Source organism: Eumetopias jubatus, unplaced genomic scaffold (genome assembly GCF_037043125.1).
Source record: "Eumetopias jubatus isolate StellerSeaLion01/CBP00866 unplaced genomic scaffold, mEumJub1_p1.0 scaffold_6, whole genome shotgun sequence".
Taxonomy (NCBI): domain Eukaryota; kingdom Metazoa; phylum Chordata; class Mammalia; order Carnivora; family Otariidae; genus Eumetopias; species Eumetopias jubatus.
This window is the reverse complement of record NW_028274812.1, coordinates 134,871,255-134,887,429: the sequence shown is the minus strand read 5'-3', so window position 1 is coordinate 134,887,429 and position 16,175 is coordinate 134,871,255. Positions and strand designations below refer to the sequence as shown.

The 16,175-nt window shown below is 43.2% G+C and overlaps 3 protein-coding genes across 8 annotated transcripts in view; 1 reads left to right on the top strand and 2 right to left on the bottom strand.

Moving 5' to 3' along the window:
- RANBP9 (RAN binding protein 9) overlaps positions 1-7,186 on the top strand; it is a 91,723-nt gene extending 84,537 nt beyond the window's left edge. Inside the window, exons 13-14 of the mRNA XM_088024125.1 lie at positions 2,442-2,553; positions 6,192-7,186. Of these exons, the coding sequence (XP_087880251.1) occupies positions 2,442-2,553; positions 6,192-6,322 (243 nt within the window). The 3' untranslated portion in view covers positions 6,323-7,186. The remainder of the gene's footprint in view (positions 1-2,441; positions 2,554-6,191) is intronic.
- A 680-nt stretch (positions 7,187-7,866) lies between these two features.
- Positions 7,867-11,925, bottom strand: NOL7 (nucleolar protein 7). Its single transcript, XM_028107562.2, has 8 exons — positions 11,604-11,925; positions 11,461-11,521; positions 10,723-10,781; positions 9,274-9,305; positions 8,962-9,049; positions 8,496-8,617; positions 8,345-8,422; positions 7,867-8,050 (listed from the first exon to the last, which is right to left on the bottom strand). The coding sequence occupies exons 1-8, from the start codon at positions 11,867-11,869 to the stop codon at positions 7,974-7,976; spliced, it is 783 nt and encodes a 260-aa protein (XP_027963363.1). The 5' UTR covers positions 11,870-11,925; the 3' UTR covers positions 7,867-7,973.
- A 2,994-nt stretch (positions 11,926-14,919) lies between these two features.
- SIRT5 (sirtuin 5) overlaps positions 14,920-16,175 on the bottom strand; it is a 32,893-nt gene continuing 31,637 nt past the window's right edge. For all 6 annotated transcript variants that reach the window (XM_028107484.2, XM_028107481.2, XM_028107480.2 and 3 more), the window contains one exon: positions 14,920-15,422. In XM_028107484.2, the coding sequence (XP_027963285.1) occupies positions 15,347-15,422 (76 nt within the window). In that variant the 3' untranslated portion in view covers positions 14,920-15,346. The remainder of the gene's footprint in view (positions 15,423-16,175) is intronic.

The window sequence follows — 16,175 nt, the reverse complement described above, 5'->3', positions numbered from 1 at the left end:
GGAACCTGGTGGTGTAAACCTTCTTTTTCTCCTTTTAAGGTTTTATTAGTTTTCTTGCTTGTAGCTTCACCTGACTTCCAGGCTTTGTTCCTCAGTGTTGCTGTGTGATCTTTCTAAAGTTCAGTTTTATCCGTGTCAGTCCTCAATTTAAAACTCCATTGCCATATTGGAAAAAATTTCAAGCTTTTTATGAGATGTAGGGGCATCTTAGGATCTAAGCCCTTACCTGTGGTTCCATCCATGCCTTTCTTTCTCTCAGCCTGTTTCCATGGAGCTTGGGTCTCTCTCTCTGATGATGTCACTTGACACAACATACTCTCTCCTAATAAGCGGTACATGGTACATTGTTTATTTAGAGGTCTGACTTTCCTGTAAGACCTGTGTGGGTCCTGAAAACAGGGACTGGGTCCTGGTGATTGTCATCCGTGGCCTAGTGTCTGGCAGCCGTGTGCAGTAATTTATTCAATTATATTGAAAATACTGGAGCAGAATTTAAGGCTTTTTTCATCTCAATAATCTAGAGCGGCAATGAAAAGAAACTGCATCTTCCTAAAATGAGTTCTGCACTAGCTGTGTGCTCTTAAGCTCTCCCTGCCTCAGTTTGCGTCTTAAGATGGACGCAACAGTATCCACCCCCTGAGGTTACTGTGAGGATAAAATGAGTCTATCCACGGTAGTGCTTAAAACATGACTTCATCCAGTATTAGTGCATGATAAATTATTAACATCATTATCTTTGTCCATGAGGTTTTGTTTTGAATACTAGAAAAAGGTGTAAACAGGAGAATGGTTGGTCTGGATTTGAGATTTGGGACTGTACCATTTCTCCTTTTTGGTAGCATGTCCGCATATATGGCCCCAAGGGGATAGTTCCTTGGGCAATTCTTTAGTATACTTGAAAAACGTATCTCTAGTATGGGGATGGTCCCCCACTAGGTGGTTGTGGGGTAAATTAGGTCTTGAGCAAAGATCAGTCCTTTAGAAGTGATGTGATTGATCAGAGTTAGTTTACAGGATATAGGACATTAATATTCTCCCCACCAGTAAATTCTGATGGAGGGAACCGGGAGACAGAACTGAGTAGCTCTGCGGGGTGCACTGTTAAGAAGCAGGTCTTGTGATTAGCAGGTGTGGGAAGCTTCTTCCCTGTACCCAGCGTGTACCCGTAGCTGTGGGGGCCTCCAAATCGGGGAATACATTTTTCTCTTCAGAGACCTTTCCTTATAGCCGTGGGGGCACGCTGTCTGGCACGACTGAAACACGCGGTAGTGTGAGACCGTGGACGAGCCGCGGGTTTGGCTTTAGAGGTGCCCGTACATCTGCCCTGCCTGGTGGCCCCAGACGGACAGCCAGAGCTTTGAAAGTGTCACTGAATTCACCAGTTTATAGTTTCCGCAGCACTTTTCCACGTCCGCCTTCTGCGTGGGGAGGGCGGCCCGTTACTTGCCTCTCTCGGTCTCTACTACTCCTCCAGGTTAGGGCGCTGACATCCGGGCGGCTCCGTGGGGTACGCATCTGCCTTTGGGTCAGGTCGTGACTGCAGGGTCCTGGGATGGAGCCCCAAGTCAGGTTCCCTCCTCCTCCAGGTCAGGAGTCTGCTTGTCCCTCTGCCTCCAGCCTTCCTCCCCCCCACCCCCCCACCCTGCTCTTGCTCGCTCGCTCGCTCAAAATCTTAAAAAAAAAAAAAAATCACGTGTTGAAAGATGAGAATGAACTGACGTTGCTAATGAGCTGTTCGTCCTTATGATGTTCTCAGGTAGGACCTCTTCTGTAGACAGATTAGCAAACGGACACTTGGGCCGCTGCTCGCCAGAGGCCGCACGGCAGCTGACAGCGCAGCTTGAACTTGAAACCAGTGTCTGAAACCACTGTGATGTGCGCCTCCCTTAGGAGACAGAAAGGGTGATTGATGGAAAAGACCGTGTGTCAGTTCCTTTAGGAAGGGCGGCTTGAGGATAGTTGGAACTACTGAATGTTCATGAAGGGGAACCAGTTTCATTTTTTGATTCCTGAGTGAGAAAATGACATCCAGTGAGATGTAGCGAGTTCCCCCATCTGTTTAGAAAATACATAGGGAGGCCCTATCCTTTTAATGTCAAATTCATATCAGTGGTAATAAGTGATAGAGCATCTGAATGTTTTTGTCTTCCTCTTTAATTAGCACATTCCAGAAGAGTTCGTTTTAATTCTGCTGTTCTGCATGTGTTGTAGGGATGGGGGAAGATTACTGAGAATGTCTGTTTACAGTAAAGAAAAATGAAAACCGCTTCGGCTTTGTTGCATAATCTAGTTGTTAAAAAACATATAGCCTCATAATCATAGGGGTCGGTGGGTTTAAATGTCTAGGGCCATGAAGCTGTGTATTTTGTCTCTCAACTTTGTAAGTGGGGACCACAGTGGTTTAAGTGTTTCAATTAAAAACCAAACTATGTTTTCAACAGGATGCATTCAGTTTACTCGCTTATTCAGATCCTTGGAACAGCCCAGTTGGAAATCAGCTTGACCCAATTCAGAGAGAACCTGTGTGCTCAGCTCTTAACAGTGCAATATTAGGTGAGTAAAGCACAGCCTCAACTTAGTCCCCAAGCACTTGAGGCGGTATTTGTGCTGGGGTTTACGTTTTGGTAAGTCTTAAGAGGAAATGCTTTCTACATTTTAAAAAAGTTATTTTGAAATATAGAAACCTTCCCCTCCATTCTCTCAATTCCAGATGAAATGGATTCAAATGGAATAAAAAAAAAAAAAAGTACTTTGGGATACACCTGGGGAAGTTGGGAAAATAGAAGTTTTTGTGTGCCTGTTATGTAAGCATTTCTGGACTGGGCCACACATACTGCAGCTCCCACTGTGCTTAAAATGCAGACACGAGGGCCTTCCAGGTGAGGAGAGCATGCCCCGTCAGTACCAACCCCTGGAGTAGCATTATGTTCGCGTTGCGGTTGAGCATGTTCAGCCGAATGCCCTCACCGAATAAAGGGTGGGCAAGAAAGAACCGCGGTTTCAGTAGTGAGGCTGAGCCAGAGGTGAGCCGAGAAGCTGCAAGTTGCCCTTCCTGGGAGCAACTTACTGCGGAGACTTTTGAGGGCATGTATGTACTGAGCGGATATACCTTGTATATGAACTCTGCAACAGCCTGTGCGTTTACGTGTTGACTCTACAGGGTTGTTTAGGCAAAACTATCTTTTAAATTCTCGATAATTCTTTTCAAAATGTAATTTATAAGTTAAGAGTGATTTTTCACCAGACTTTAGAATCTGGTTCCCCGGGTAAAAGGAGGCTCCGCTTTAGAAGTCTTTTCTTGCAACTCGGCTGTCAGGTGTGGGGCTTTTAGTAACATGTTTGAAACTGTTTTAGGTGTATGAGAGCAGTGCCACAAACAGCTTCGAGAACATTTTAGGGAGACATGCAGAGGGCCAGGGCTCCTGGCCAGAATGTAAAGGAATCAAGTATTCATAGTGGAGCCTGAATCCATTTATTTGCTCTTATAAAGTTAATTACAGTTGACCCTTGGGGTACCAGCCCCATCCCCCCCCCCCCCCCCCGCACAGTCAAAAATTTGCATATAACTTTTGACTCCCCCAGAACTTAACTACTAATAGCCTACTGTTGGCTGGAAACCTTACCGGTAACATGAGCACCTGATTAGCACGTACCTTGTATGTTATTATATGCATTATGCACTGGATTCATACAATGAATCTAGAGAAAAGATGTGAACAAAACCGTAAGGGAAAATACGTCTGCAGTACTGTGCTATGTCCAAAAAAACGCCACATGGAAGTGGAAGTGGACCTGTGCAGTGCAAACCCCTGCTTCTCAAGGGTCAACTGTTAATTCATTGTGTGTTAAGGTATAATAGTGGGGGATTTTGGAATAAGAATTATGTATTTAAAAAACATCTTTTGTGTTATTTCCTTAGATTTAGAATTTATATATAATAAATGTGAATTTTCTTTGATTAATGTGTTGTATTCTCTTCGGTTTTATGAAATTAATTTAGCTCTACTAGTAAAAATAGAACTTAATAGCAATAGGGCAAATTATGGTTTACTATAATGGTCTTTTTGAAATTACTGCATGGATAGGTAATCATGAAGCCTTAATTTAAGCTTCATATATAGGTATCACTCAAGACATGGAAAGAATTTTCCTTTTATTTCCTCCAAATTTTTATTTAAATTCTAGTGAGTTAACATATAGTGTCTCATTGGTTTCAGGAGAATTCAGTGATTGACCATATATAACACCCAGTGCTCATCACAAATGTACTCTTTAATGCCCATCCCCCAGCTAGCCCATCCCCCACCCACCTTCCCTCCATCAACCCTCAGTTTGTTCTCTAAGACTCTCTTATGGTTTGCTTCTTTTTTTCCCCCTTCCCGTATGTTCATGTTTTTTTCTTAAATTCCACATGTGAGTGAGATTGTATAGTACTTGTCTTTCTGACTTATTTCACTCTAGCTCCATCCACATTGTTGCAAATGGCAAGATTTCATTCTTTTTGCAGCCAGTAATAGTCCAGTGTGTGAGTGTATGTGTGTGTGTGTGTGTGTGTGTGTGTGGGGAATTCAATTATTAAATATTAAATTTAGGACCATTATGCAAGATATATGTGTTCTTATATACTGTGCTACATATTGTGTAGTATGTAGGTTCAGCTATAAATAGTACTTAAATTTATATTGATACAATTCCTACAAAATTAATGACAAGATTAGTAAATTGCTGTGGGTGAATGTGCATATTTATAAATATGCTATTTTATGTAGTTTCATCTCTAATTAGTGCTTAAAGTTATATTAATTGTATGTAATTCCAGCAAGTTCTATATCCAAAAAAAACTTAAAAATGTTTATAACCACATGTGCCCACCCCCCCCCAAAAATAGAGTACCATGCTTACCTTTGAGCAAGGTTACTTTTCCCTATAAACCATCAAGAGACATTTTTGAGATGTTTCCTTTTCAGTTTCTATTCCTTTTATTACGTTGATTTTGTGTACAAAAAATTGTTCTTGACTCAAGGCAGAACTGTCCTGCTTCGATTAGACTTGGCAAAAAATGTTTATCACCATCCAAGTTCAGCTAAATAGGGTCTTGCCAAATAATAGCCAGGACCTTATTAATCCTAACCCACAGACCCCCTTTTCAAACCATACTTTCTCCCCAATCTTTGTGCCTTTTCTTGCATATTTTCATTCTTACATTCTTGATCCTATTTGCTCTTATACATTTAAATCCTGAATTTGCTTCCTTTTTTTTTTCTTTTTGGCTCCATTTCGTCTGCATCTTTTCTTTCTCCCACCACATTGCAAACTTGGAATCCAGCATCAAATTCAATCATATGGAGGATTACCAGCCAGTATCATGGTTTTTGCCCTTTGTTATCAACTATTCCTACAAAGGACTGATTAGTAATTGTATTAATTGGGAACCTATGTAAACTTAAAATGTGGACATCTCCACCCAAGGAGAGATCACCAGCTTCTAGGTGGTTGGCCACTTTCACCAGTAGTTCATTTTTTCATCTCTGGCAAAGAACAAATTTTGGTAATTAACTACATCTGTACTGTATTTGACAAATTTTGGGTATGTATGATCCTGAAAACTAATGGGCAATTTTTAAAATATTTTGTCTACCAGATTATAAATTAACTCCCTTCAAGATTAGAGGGTGGTTTTGCTTTTGTCATTGCTCATGGCCACCATCACCATTAGCTCCTAGAAACCCAAGTAACTTACACTCACCAGTGTGCCTTGGAGACCATTAGCCTCAGTTGGGTCCTCTCCCCAGAAGGGAAAGAATCCAGCAATGAAACTTTTACTGAAAACCTGGTGTCTTTTTTTGGTAAGTCAACTGACTTTAGTCAAGTTGAGAAATACTAAATATTCCTTACTCCTCACTGTAAATATCGGGGAAGAAATTACATCTTTCCCATCATAGTTAGTATCTAAAAAAGTCTTAATTCTGCAAGAATTTCTCTGAACAGAATACCCACTACCCCTATTACCTAGTCAGAGTAGCATGACCACGACAATAATCATTTGCTCAGAAATTACCATCACTAGTTAGGTCAATAAGAGCAGTGTAGGCATTGCTAATTTTTAAAGTAATGCAGTATTTTCCCAACTGAGAAGTTTTTAGAAAATGTCTTGCTAATTGCTATTTCCATGTTTAATCATTTTTCCTCAGAAACCCACAATCTGCCAAAGCAACCTCCACTTGCCCTAGCAATGGGACAGGCCACACAATGTCTAGGACTGATGGCTCGATCAGGAATCGGATCCTGTGCATTTGCCACAGTTGAAGACTACCTACATTAGCTATGCATTTAAGGAGCTCACACGTATTATTGTGGCGTATAGTCAACATGGAAGTAGACCGGCTCTGCTGATTTGAAATTTAGATTTTTTTAATTATGTACTGGGGACAGGTTTTTGTCGCTTTACATTGCTTCCTAGTTTACAGCATGATGCAAATGATTTTCTAACTTGGTGTTAGGAGAAATTATTTTCCATCTTTAACCTCTTAGTTGTCTAAGAGTTAAATATTACTGAATTTCAGACGTTCAAATTGATCTTCACAAATCCTTTAAAACAATTACCTGAAAGAAACCAAAAAAATCCTGCCGCCTTTGTTTGGGGGAGAGGGGGGAAGGAAACGGAACAAGTTGTGTTTGTGTTAGCATGTGGGTGATGTAAACTTCAAATCGGGAGATGCTCCGACCCCCACTCCCATATAAGCATTCAATCAGTGTAACTTGCAAAACGCATAAACATCCGACAGTTTGAATTTATAGTGTTGATGGAAGAAATCATTTTTAATGTGTACTGTAAAACTTGAAATACTCAGGAGCTGAGTGAATACGTTTGTTGCTACTTACAATCTCAACCTGTTAGTCCCAGTAGTTTTGTTTTAACATGGTCTTTTTCAACTTTGTTTCCTGTTTAACTACAGACGACTTCTGTTGTAGACTCACAGTTTAACTGTTGTATTATAACAGTATTACATGTCAGCAGTGTGGTTATGACCTTTATTTATATAAAAACCAAATATTTAGTCAATTTACCGTGTCTTAATTTAATCTTTGTACACCTTCCATTTTTAAGTGCTTAAATGAGTACTATATTGCAATAAAAATGTAGTGATATAATTAACCAACCATTAAAAATTTACTATTACAGATACTAGAGTGTCAGTTGAGTTTATATATCAGGTACCTGCACACTTCTGATTAAAATCAGAGCAATTAAAATGAATGGTTTCTACTATAAATCTTGACTTCTACAACCTAAGACTGCCTTCAGTGCATCGGCCTCCCTGGATTAGGGTCAAACCTGACACTGAGGGTGCTGCAGACAGAAAACAGGAAATCTCCTGTTTTTGTAAAAACTCAGTATGGCATGTGGCTTGTCCGTATAGTAACCAAGATAACCATATCCTTTGGTTGACTGTTAATTTTGTATATACACTGAGGCTTCAGTGTTCTTTAAGAAGAAATGTTTATTATACTTAGATACTGCCCTTTTTCAGTTACTTCTTTCCTAGTCTTTATTCTATGAAACAAATTCTCACCAAAGCACCAAGACATCTGCAAGATGAAGGCATCTGAGAGCTGCAGCTGAAAACCCCTAGCTGTTTCCTCCACCTCCCACCCCCCCCCCCCCCCGGCCACTCCTACGGTGCAGGACGTGCTTTCAATTAAATGTATAAATGCTCGTAAAAAGGAAAACAATTCCTTTTAAATTGCATTTTCTTCCATTGTAGTCCTCAAAGACAAGGCACCATTGTACTCCAGAAGGATGAAATGTGGTGGGGGGGGCTTCCCCCCAAAGATCTCGGATTTTTGCAGTGACGCTTCACAAAACCATTTGTAAACGATTTATTAGATTTTCAGAAAAACTAATCCTCTAAACCACGTAACTTAAGTACTATACATACAAGTACATACAAGTTCTCATTCTTCATTTAGCTTTACTTCTTAGAAGTTTTCATCTTTCTGACCATCCACCGTCTTTTAAACCTCTTTGCATTTTGTTTTTTCTGGGTTCCTAAAATAGAAAATTTTGTGCAGTAAGAATATTAGATATAAAATTCCCAAGAAATAACTCAAAAGTTTTCAAGATTCTATGAATACTAAAATTAAGTTTATTAAATCAGATTGTATAGATGTACATACATATCATGCTGATGAATTTTTCAGAAGCAGCTTTAACATACTAATGTAGAAGTTATTATAAGGAAAACATTGATGCTTCATGATTATTTAAGTATTTACTGTCTCCTTAAAAAAGAACGTTTTTCGATACATAAAAAATTGGGTAAGAGAATAAACTGGATCTTACCCCAAGCACTATTCAGAAACTGGGCTGCGGCCTTTTTCACTGGTAACCTCTTATTTTCAAGAGACAGGAACTTATTTACTAGAAAAGAGAATTACTTATCATTTCTTTAATTTGCAATAAAAAGTGAGAGAACAGTCTGTCAAGAACTTACTAGTAGTTCTGTTGGTTCCTGGACCATACAAAGAATTCTGTATAAAAGCCTTCGCGGCTTCCTGCCTTGAATCTCTCAGATCTTGATCTTTTAGCCTTAGAGCCCAGTAGCTTTTATTCTGGCTGGTGACCAACACAAAAGGTCAAAATGAGCAAGTCTGATAACGTGTTTACTTTGAAAATAAAAAGCATTTTTCTTACTTCAAAAAGTGAAAAAACCCAAATCCTAAATTTGTATATGCACAGATGATGAATAAAACTAAATCACAGGGCTATTTTATTTTACTAGAAATAGATTCACATTTATGTTTTAGTAGGCAAATGTTCTTATGTAAATATCAGAATTGGTTTCCCCACAGAGGATCTAACCTGAAACCACTACTAATTAACATCTTTCTCCACATAAGCCAATACTTGAACGCCCTCTGGTCACCTCTACCTTCTAGGTGGAAAAAAAGGACTCTTACCCGACAGACTGTACTTTTTGTACCTTTTCTTCAGCGTTCTTAGAAACACTTCCTTTTTCATATTCTTCCTTTTTCTTCTGCAAAGTAGCTAAAAAATTTTTATTTCAAGTTAGTAATTATGTAAAAATAAAGCAGAAACATTTACTGGAGTTCACTTTAAACATCCACTCATGCCAATTTCGATGCAATTTTTATTTGTAAGAAACAGATCCAAGCTACACTCTCTCAGGGCCAGTAACATTTGGCTGCAAATATCTGCAAATGTGCCTGACACTTAACATGAGAAGTTATTTAAATCAGAAGAGATCATACCTTCTTTCAGCTTTCCTGATGATTTTTTTATGCTAAGGAAGAACAATAAAAATACCGATTGGTATGGCAGATAGCAAAGATTACTCCACTTATTACACAATTTCATCGGGCTTTATAAATAAGATACCCCCTTTCATGACCACCAACCTCAGTTTTTACTCAGGATCAGTTTTGGAAAGCAAAAGTCCCAACTTTGGAAAGCAAAAGTTGGGAAATGCTACCAATTCCCAAACTAGTATATAACTAGGATGGAGTATCTTTTCAGAAAGTTGTGAAAGCACATTAGCAAACGTCAGTAACAGATTGCTGTAGTTAAGAGCTGAAGTGAAAGACAAGAAAAAAATGAATTACATAACAGTATTCAAAATACGAGGTGAAAGGTGGTATTTGGAGAAATCACAAAGGATTAATTCAGCAGTTCAGGCCAAAAAGGATGGAGAGACCAATGTAATCTGACAAAATACAACAAGAAGATTCCCATACAGAAGCACCTGACAGTTAGAAAAGCTATACAAAGGAGAAAGTGATGGGACGGGGGGAGCGAGAGAAGGAGGTGGTGACATTTGAACTTGGTTTCTAAAGAGGGAAGGGGGGACATGCCACCAAATGCACCTGACTATAATATATTCAGGATCTTAGTAACTTTGGAAAAGTTCTTTTACTGACAATTTAATCACCGGCCTAGGCAAAAAATACAGGACTAAACTTCTGAACTTAAAGCATTTAGGAGGGACGCCTGGGTGGCTCAGTCAGTTAAGCGTCTGCCTTGGGCTCAGGTCATGGTCCCAGGGTCCTGGGATCGAGCCCCGCGCCGGGCTCCCTGCTCGGCGGGGAGCCTGCTTCTCCCTCTGCCTGCCACTCCCCCTGCTTGTGCTCCTTCTCTGGCAAATAAAAACTTTAAAAATAAATAAATAAAGCATTTAGAAGGTGCAAGGGGGGCATAAAGAAATTACCCAATATTTAGAAGTCTAAAATTACAGTTTGATTGCACGGGATGGACGGGGAAGAGGAGGGACAGCATTTGCCTTTAACCGTCAACAGAGGGCAAAGCTGCTAAATGAAATGAATGAAGCGGGAGCGGCCAAGGCAAGCGTGGGGCAAGAGGAGCTTCAGGAGCCTGTGGACACGTGTCTGCTACTCCACTAAACGCTAAGTCTCAAGACACTCTTTATTCACCACCATCCACCCTCCGTTGGTATAAGGACAGGAGCACAAGCATCTACTGACCGATACCCTGGAATCAGTACGGCCAGAAGCTCAAGTTCGCTACAAGAATGAACAAAAAGTGGTAAAAGACTGAAAGTCGAGTTAATTCCCTCCACCTTTCCCACCAAATTCAAGTATCTACTGTGTAGCTTTTTCATTTATTACTTCTATTATGTGGATTCAAATAAACGTGTGGACCAATGCGGCACAGACAGGTGTACGTAACAAAGATCCACTACTTACCGAGTCTGTCCAGCTGTAGTTAACTTCTCTAGGATGTTATCTGGAAGGAGTTTTCTTTTCTTAAAGACATTTAAAAATTAATCAGCAGTGAGGTGCATGACAGTATGCCCCGACTTGCTTCTGAAGTTTCTGATTTTAAGGACAACTTTACTAAAATCTAGACGAATTAGAATTAGGCTGAGCCCTGCCCCCACGACCTCTAAGCTGTGGGAAGACTGGGCCCACGAAACTCAGAACCTATTCCGCATTCTCGGGAAGCACTCGGTGACGACTGGGAAGGCTGCCCACTGTATCCCAACCCAAAAGTCACAGTTCTACACTGAGCGCAATCAAGTCCCGTCCACCCGGAGTCCGTTCTCTGTGGCCCATCCGCCGAGCGTCAGACAGCAAAGCAATCATACTCTAGGCAGTGCAGCCCGCGGTTTACAAAGTACCTCTCATAATTCTCACAGCAAGCCGACTTCGGATAAAGAAACTACCTCCGCGAGACTAAATGACTAGGCTGTCATGGTGAGCTGTCCCAAGTGGGATGAACCCTCCGAATCTCGAATTCACGACACTTCCCACTCCCGTTTTCAATCGCTGGACAGCAAAGAGCTCGAGCGCCTTCGTTTTCGCTGTTGTCAGAGGCATATTAGCGACTTTCCCCCGCCCCAGGCTCCCCAGCTGTGGCACCACACGGGGGAACTCTACCCCGGCCCGGTGTTTTAAAGGGGAGACGCCTCCCTACCCTCTAACCTTTTGTTCGATGAACAGCTCCTCCCGTCGCTTCCTCTTCTCCTTCAGGAGGGTTTTATCCCTGAAAGAGTGACAAGTTAGTAAGGGGCGACACGCGCGGGACGGGAAGGGGCGGTTCTCCCGGCCGGCGGCGGGCTCCGAACCTGCGCACCGACTCCCGAACCCGCCGCTCCTCTTCTCGTGCTTCCGCCTGGGCGCTGGCGAAAGTCAGCTCCTCCGGGGCCTCGTCGTCAAACTCGTCGTCCCCTTCCCCGTCTTCTTCCTCCAGCGGCTCCGCGGCCGCGCCGCTGCTGGGCTGCCCGAGCAACAGGCCGTGCTCCGCCGCCTCCTCCTCCTCGGAGGCGGGCTGGCCCTCGTCTACCATCGCCGAGGCCGGGACGCGGGACGCGCGTGGCCGGAGCTGCACCATGACCCGCGCAGCGCTCGACCGTCTGACCTCTGACCCGGAAACAACGCGCAAGCGCAGCGTGACGTGGAGAGCAAGCGACGCGAGTTGCACCGCCCCCTGCAAGGTGCGGATGCGGAGAAGGCGGTGCGACGGCGGAGGCGCATGCGCAGAGCGGGGAAGGGTGTGGCCTAAGGGGAGCCGAGCGTTGGGGTGGGTTGGTGGGTGTTTCCTTTTCGCCCGTGGGAGGTTTCCCCGCCTGGGACGTCACCTGGATTTCTCCCCGCCCCGAATAAGCGACCGGAGCTCCCGCAGTGAGAGCAGGTCTGGATGGGGCTTGCTTCTAGGAGGGGAGAGCCTCGTAAGAGCTCCTCCGCTGGGAAGCTGACAGCAGGGTTGCCTGGGTCCCCCCCTCCTCCAGTCCCGCTGCCACGGGCTGTGCCGTCCAGGGGCCCAGAAACCTGGGACCACAAGCCCCGGTGGCCCTACCTCGCACCGCCATCCACTTGGTCCTGTTAACCTTAAAAAGTAAAACTGCCAGTTATTTTACCAGCAAAAAAAATGGGTTTACTCAGGAATCGCAGAGAGTTGCCGGGTAAGCAAGCTGTTGGCAAAGCCGTAGGCAAGTCCCCCAAACTAAGGAGTGGATTCCCTTTTACAGAGGAGCCGGGAAGCTGGGGGAGGCTGTCATAAAAGTCCATTGGAGTAAACTGGGGATTAGAAATACACTGGCTTCTCACTGGCTGGGCTGTTGCGGGGTGGGGGGTGGGGGAGGAGGAAAGCCTTTCTTCCTCCCGCTGGGGTGATAAAGCCCTATCCACCTACCAGGTCTGGTAATAAGGCGGTATTCACCTACCAGGTCCACCGTCTCTTCCTGTTGGATTCGCAGGTAAAGACAAGTGGTAGAGCGTGAGACCTCCCCCTGCCGAACCTCCTGACTCCATTTTAGTGAGATTTCCCTTTACTAATTGCCACATTGGATCCAATTAATCAGTAGTTGCAGATTGGGCTCCCTTCACTCCCCGCACCCCCAAAGAAGTGGCATCTCCTTCGAAGGGAAGAACTGTGCTGTAGCAACAGGACGTGATGCCTTTCAGTCCTTCTGGCACTGACAGGAACCAGTTGACAGATACAGGCCTGAATCAATGCTCAGCACCAAACGTGTGCTTGGCTACCTCAGCCACCATTTCCCAGGCTTCCCTCACCACCTGCTCCTGGACTGTCCACACCTCTGTTCATCACCGACACCACTCCCCAACAGCTTATCATCTGACTCCTGCGTTAGGATGTAAGCTCTGTGAGAAACAGCAGGGTCCTGGCCTGGTGCCCTGCTCTAACCCCAGGAACTTGAACAGTGGCTGGTCCAGCACAAACCCTGAATCTGGTGAAAGAGTGACTTCACCATTACTTAGTGAATGCAACCTAGTACTGCTTCTATCCCTCCAAACCCCAGGTAGGTTTCATTTCTTGGCATCCACGGCCCTTCCTGATCTCTGTGTTTATCTTCTCCCACCCATTATACAACACGAAATGACTCATCACTCTCTGAACAAACCAAGCTGTTGCCCATTTGCTATGCGTTTGTACATGCTGTTTCCTCTGCTGATACTCCTCCATGTGGAACTATTTATGCTTCAAAAACTGCCCCCTATTTCCTCCTAAAGGCTTCCAAGCACCTTAATGTTGAACCCATCCCCACTCCGCCCATCTCTAATTGCATCCTCCTCTGCATCTTGCACAGCTTTCTTTACTGTAGTTTCCAATCTGTAAAATAGTTCACATGACAGCTGTCCCAACCATTCTGTGACCTCCTTGAGGGTAAGGTCCATATCTTACTGATCATTTTATTTCTAATGTCTATCATAGGGCAGACATTCAGTAAATATTAAATTGAATTAGGTATCACATACAGTTTGCATTTTCAAATTTTTCATCTTCTCTAACGAAACCAAAACACGAACAAAAATGGCAAAACACAAAAACCAACCAGAAAAACAAGCTGCTGGTACCAAAGGCCCAGGATGAGAGGAGTTACAAAGAACAGTTATGAAATATCGGGGCCTTGGTCAGTTGGAAATTACAGATTAAAAATACAGTCAGACTCGCTGAAACAGTGTGCTGACTTTCATCATTGCTAACACTAGGAAGATGTATGAATTTAAGTTAAATTGAGAAGCCCAACAGACCTATTAACAGTGAATGATGGTATTTCGGGTAGAAAAACTGCATTATAACAGGCCCTCTCTGTGTACATGCCTCGACCCACTCATGCAAAGTGTGACTCGAGCCCTCAGGAGCCCTACTCCTTGTAAGTTGTGAACATCCCTCTTGCCCCTGCAAAGAACCTTTGGGATTTATTAAAAGTTATGACAAAGTTTTATGTGACTGTGTCTTGCCTGCTTCTACAAAAGCCAAGGGTGTAGCATTAAATGTAATTTTGTAAGGGGCTGAGGCAATGTGGCCCAGAGGTGTAATCACCCAGGGAGCCGATGTGATCCAAGGGACCTGCACATGTACGACCTCCCTGCGCTGTTTACTAAAGGCCACTCCTCCCAGTCAGACCAGACAGCAGGCATTCCTAGGGCCCTGGGGGCTGCATTCGGTAGTGAGGCTTGAGCGGAGAGCCGTATTCTTACTACTTGATTCCAAGGTAATATGAGCATAATTTTTTTAAAGTTCATGGGGAAAAAAAAAAAACAAAACCCACAAATTTCAGAATTCAGTGTCTGGGAAAGCTTGGTGGGGCCCCCGCAGGGACCGTGATGCTTCTGTGTTTATGATATCGATAAATAGTCAACCATCACCTCTCCCTTTCCTGCTTGACTGCTAAGGAGGCCAGTGCTCAATTTTAGGCAGCTGTGTTTATCCTTGGAGTCCATATATTTGCATCATTTATTTTCCGCATCTTGATTTTCTATCTTGATGCTACTTTTCTCTTCCTTCCTTGCCTGAGCTCTTGTTGTAAGCTATCCCACACACTGTGAGGCAAGGCGGCCAAACACGGTAAACACTGAACAGGAAAAGCCCCCGACAAAGACATCTCTTGGGGTAAGATCTTTATACAATAAATGACCTACTGCAGAGAGTGATTTTATTTTCCACCAAAACTTGGCAAAAATCAGAAATACCAAGGTTTTACCCCTCTACTTCTCTCTGTGTCCAGATCGCAACAATTCAATCAGGATAATTACTTTTTTAAAAGATAACCTAATTATAAAATTTTCCCTTTCCCATAACCAACCAACCAAACACATAAAAGATATCGGATGTTTAAGTCCACACAAAATAAGATGCATTAACTTGACTGTTCTCTCACTGCTAAGAATATTTGCTATTGTTGTTTCTAGGCCCCCATCACTTATCATCAGGTGGGATTCCAGCCAGGGAATCGGAGGGTATTTTTAGACTTTCCAGTATTTAGCTCACCGTCCCCATGATTGGTTCTCCTCTGTTTGTGGCCCGGTACTTAGACATACTAAATTTCTTCTTTCCCCAGGGCAACTAAGAGACATTTTCAGTTTCATGAGGAGCAAGGGCTTCAGGAAGAGTGGTACCACATGGCCCCTGGAAATGAAACCTGAAATAGGACAAATAAGCAGAGTTAGAAACACGAATGGACTACTTCAGCAAGTCACACACTTCTTAGTTACATCCAAAGCAAAATCCCAATTCTCACAAATACGGTATAATGAGCTTTGTTCTCCCTTTTTTCATCTAGTTTCTGATAACTCTAGATGTAGACATTTCATTATGGGTTGATCCCAGTGATCAAGGGAATTTTGGGAAAGCAACTGCCTGGAATTTAGGTGCTAAATTTTATTTAAGGGATAGGGGAGACATAATTGCAAAGTGCATTTCGTGATTATACAGCCAACCTCATAACAACTGAAGCTGTGAGTTTTATAAAGTCTATATACTAATTAAAACACCATTCTCATGGCGTGCCTAGGTGGCTCAGTCGTTAAGTGTCTGCCTTCGGCCCAGGTCGTGATCCCAGGGTCCTGGGATCAAGCCCCACATCGGGCTCCCTGCTCCGCGGGAAGCCTGCTTCTCCCTCTCCCACTCCCCCCGCTTGTGTTCCCTCTCTCGCTGTGTCTCTCTCTGTCAAGTAAATAAATAAATAGAATCTTTTTTAAAAAACCCCAGCATTCTCATGCACTAAGGACACGAGAAAAATAACCCCATGTACCACACAGACCATGAACATTGTAGCTGAGTGAACAGGACTCTCAAGTCAGCTGTTGGACCTTATGACTAACTATGACATACAGTCAGAAAGTAGAAACAAGCAAAAAGAGCAAAGAGGAGGGAGAAAGAAGAAAAATGCCTT

What these genes read in the sequence shown, in the direction of transcription:
- NOL7 (XM_028107562.2), bottom strand. Translation starts at nt 11,869, where the DNA reads ATGGTGCAGCTCCGGCCACGCGCGTCCCGCGTCCCGGCCTCGGCGATG. An exon ending in ACTACAGCTGGACAGACTCG is followed by an intron (nt 9,306 to 10,722) that starts GTAAGTAGTGGA and finishes GTTCTTCCTTAG; the next exon opens with CATAAAAAAATCATCAGGAA. An exon ending in GTTTCTGAATAGTGCTTGGG is followed by an intron (nt 8,051 to 8,344) that starts GTAAGATCCAGT and finishes TTTCTATTTTAG; the next exon opens with GAACCCAGAAAAAACAAAAT.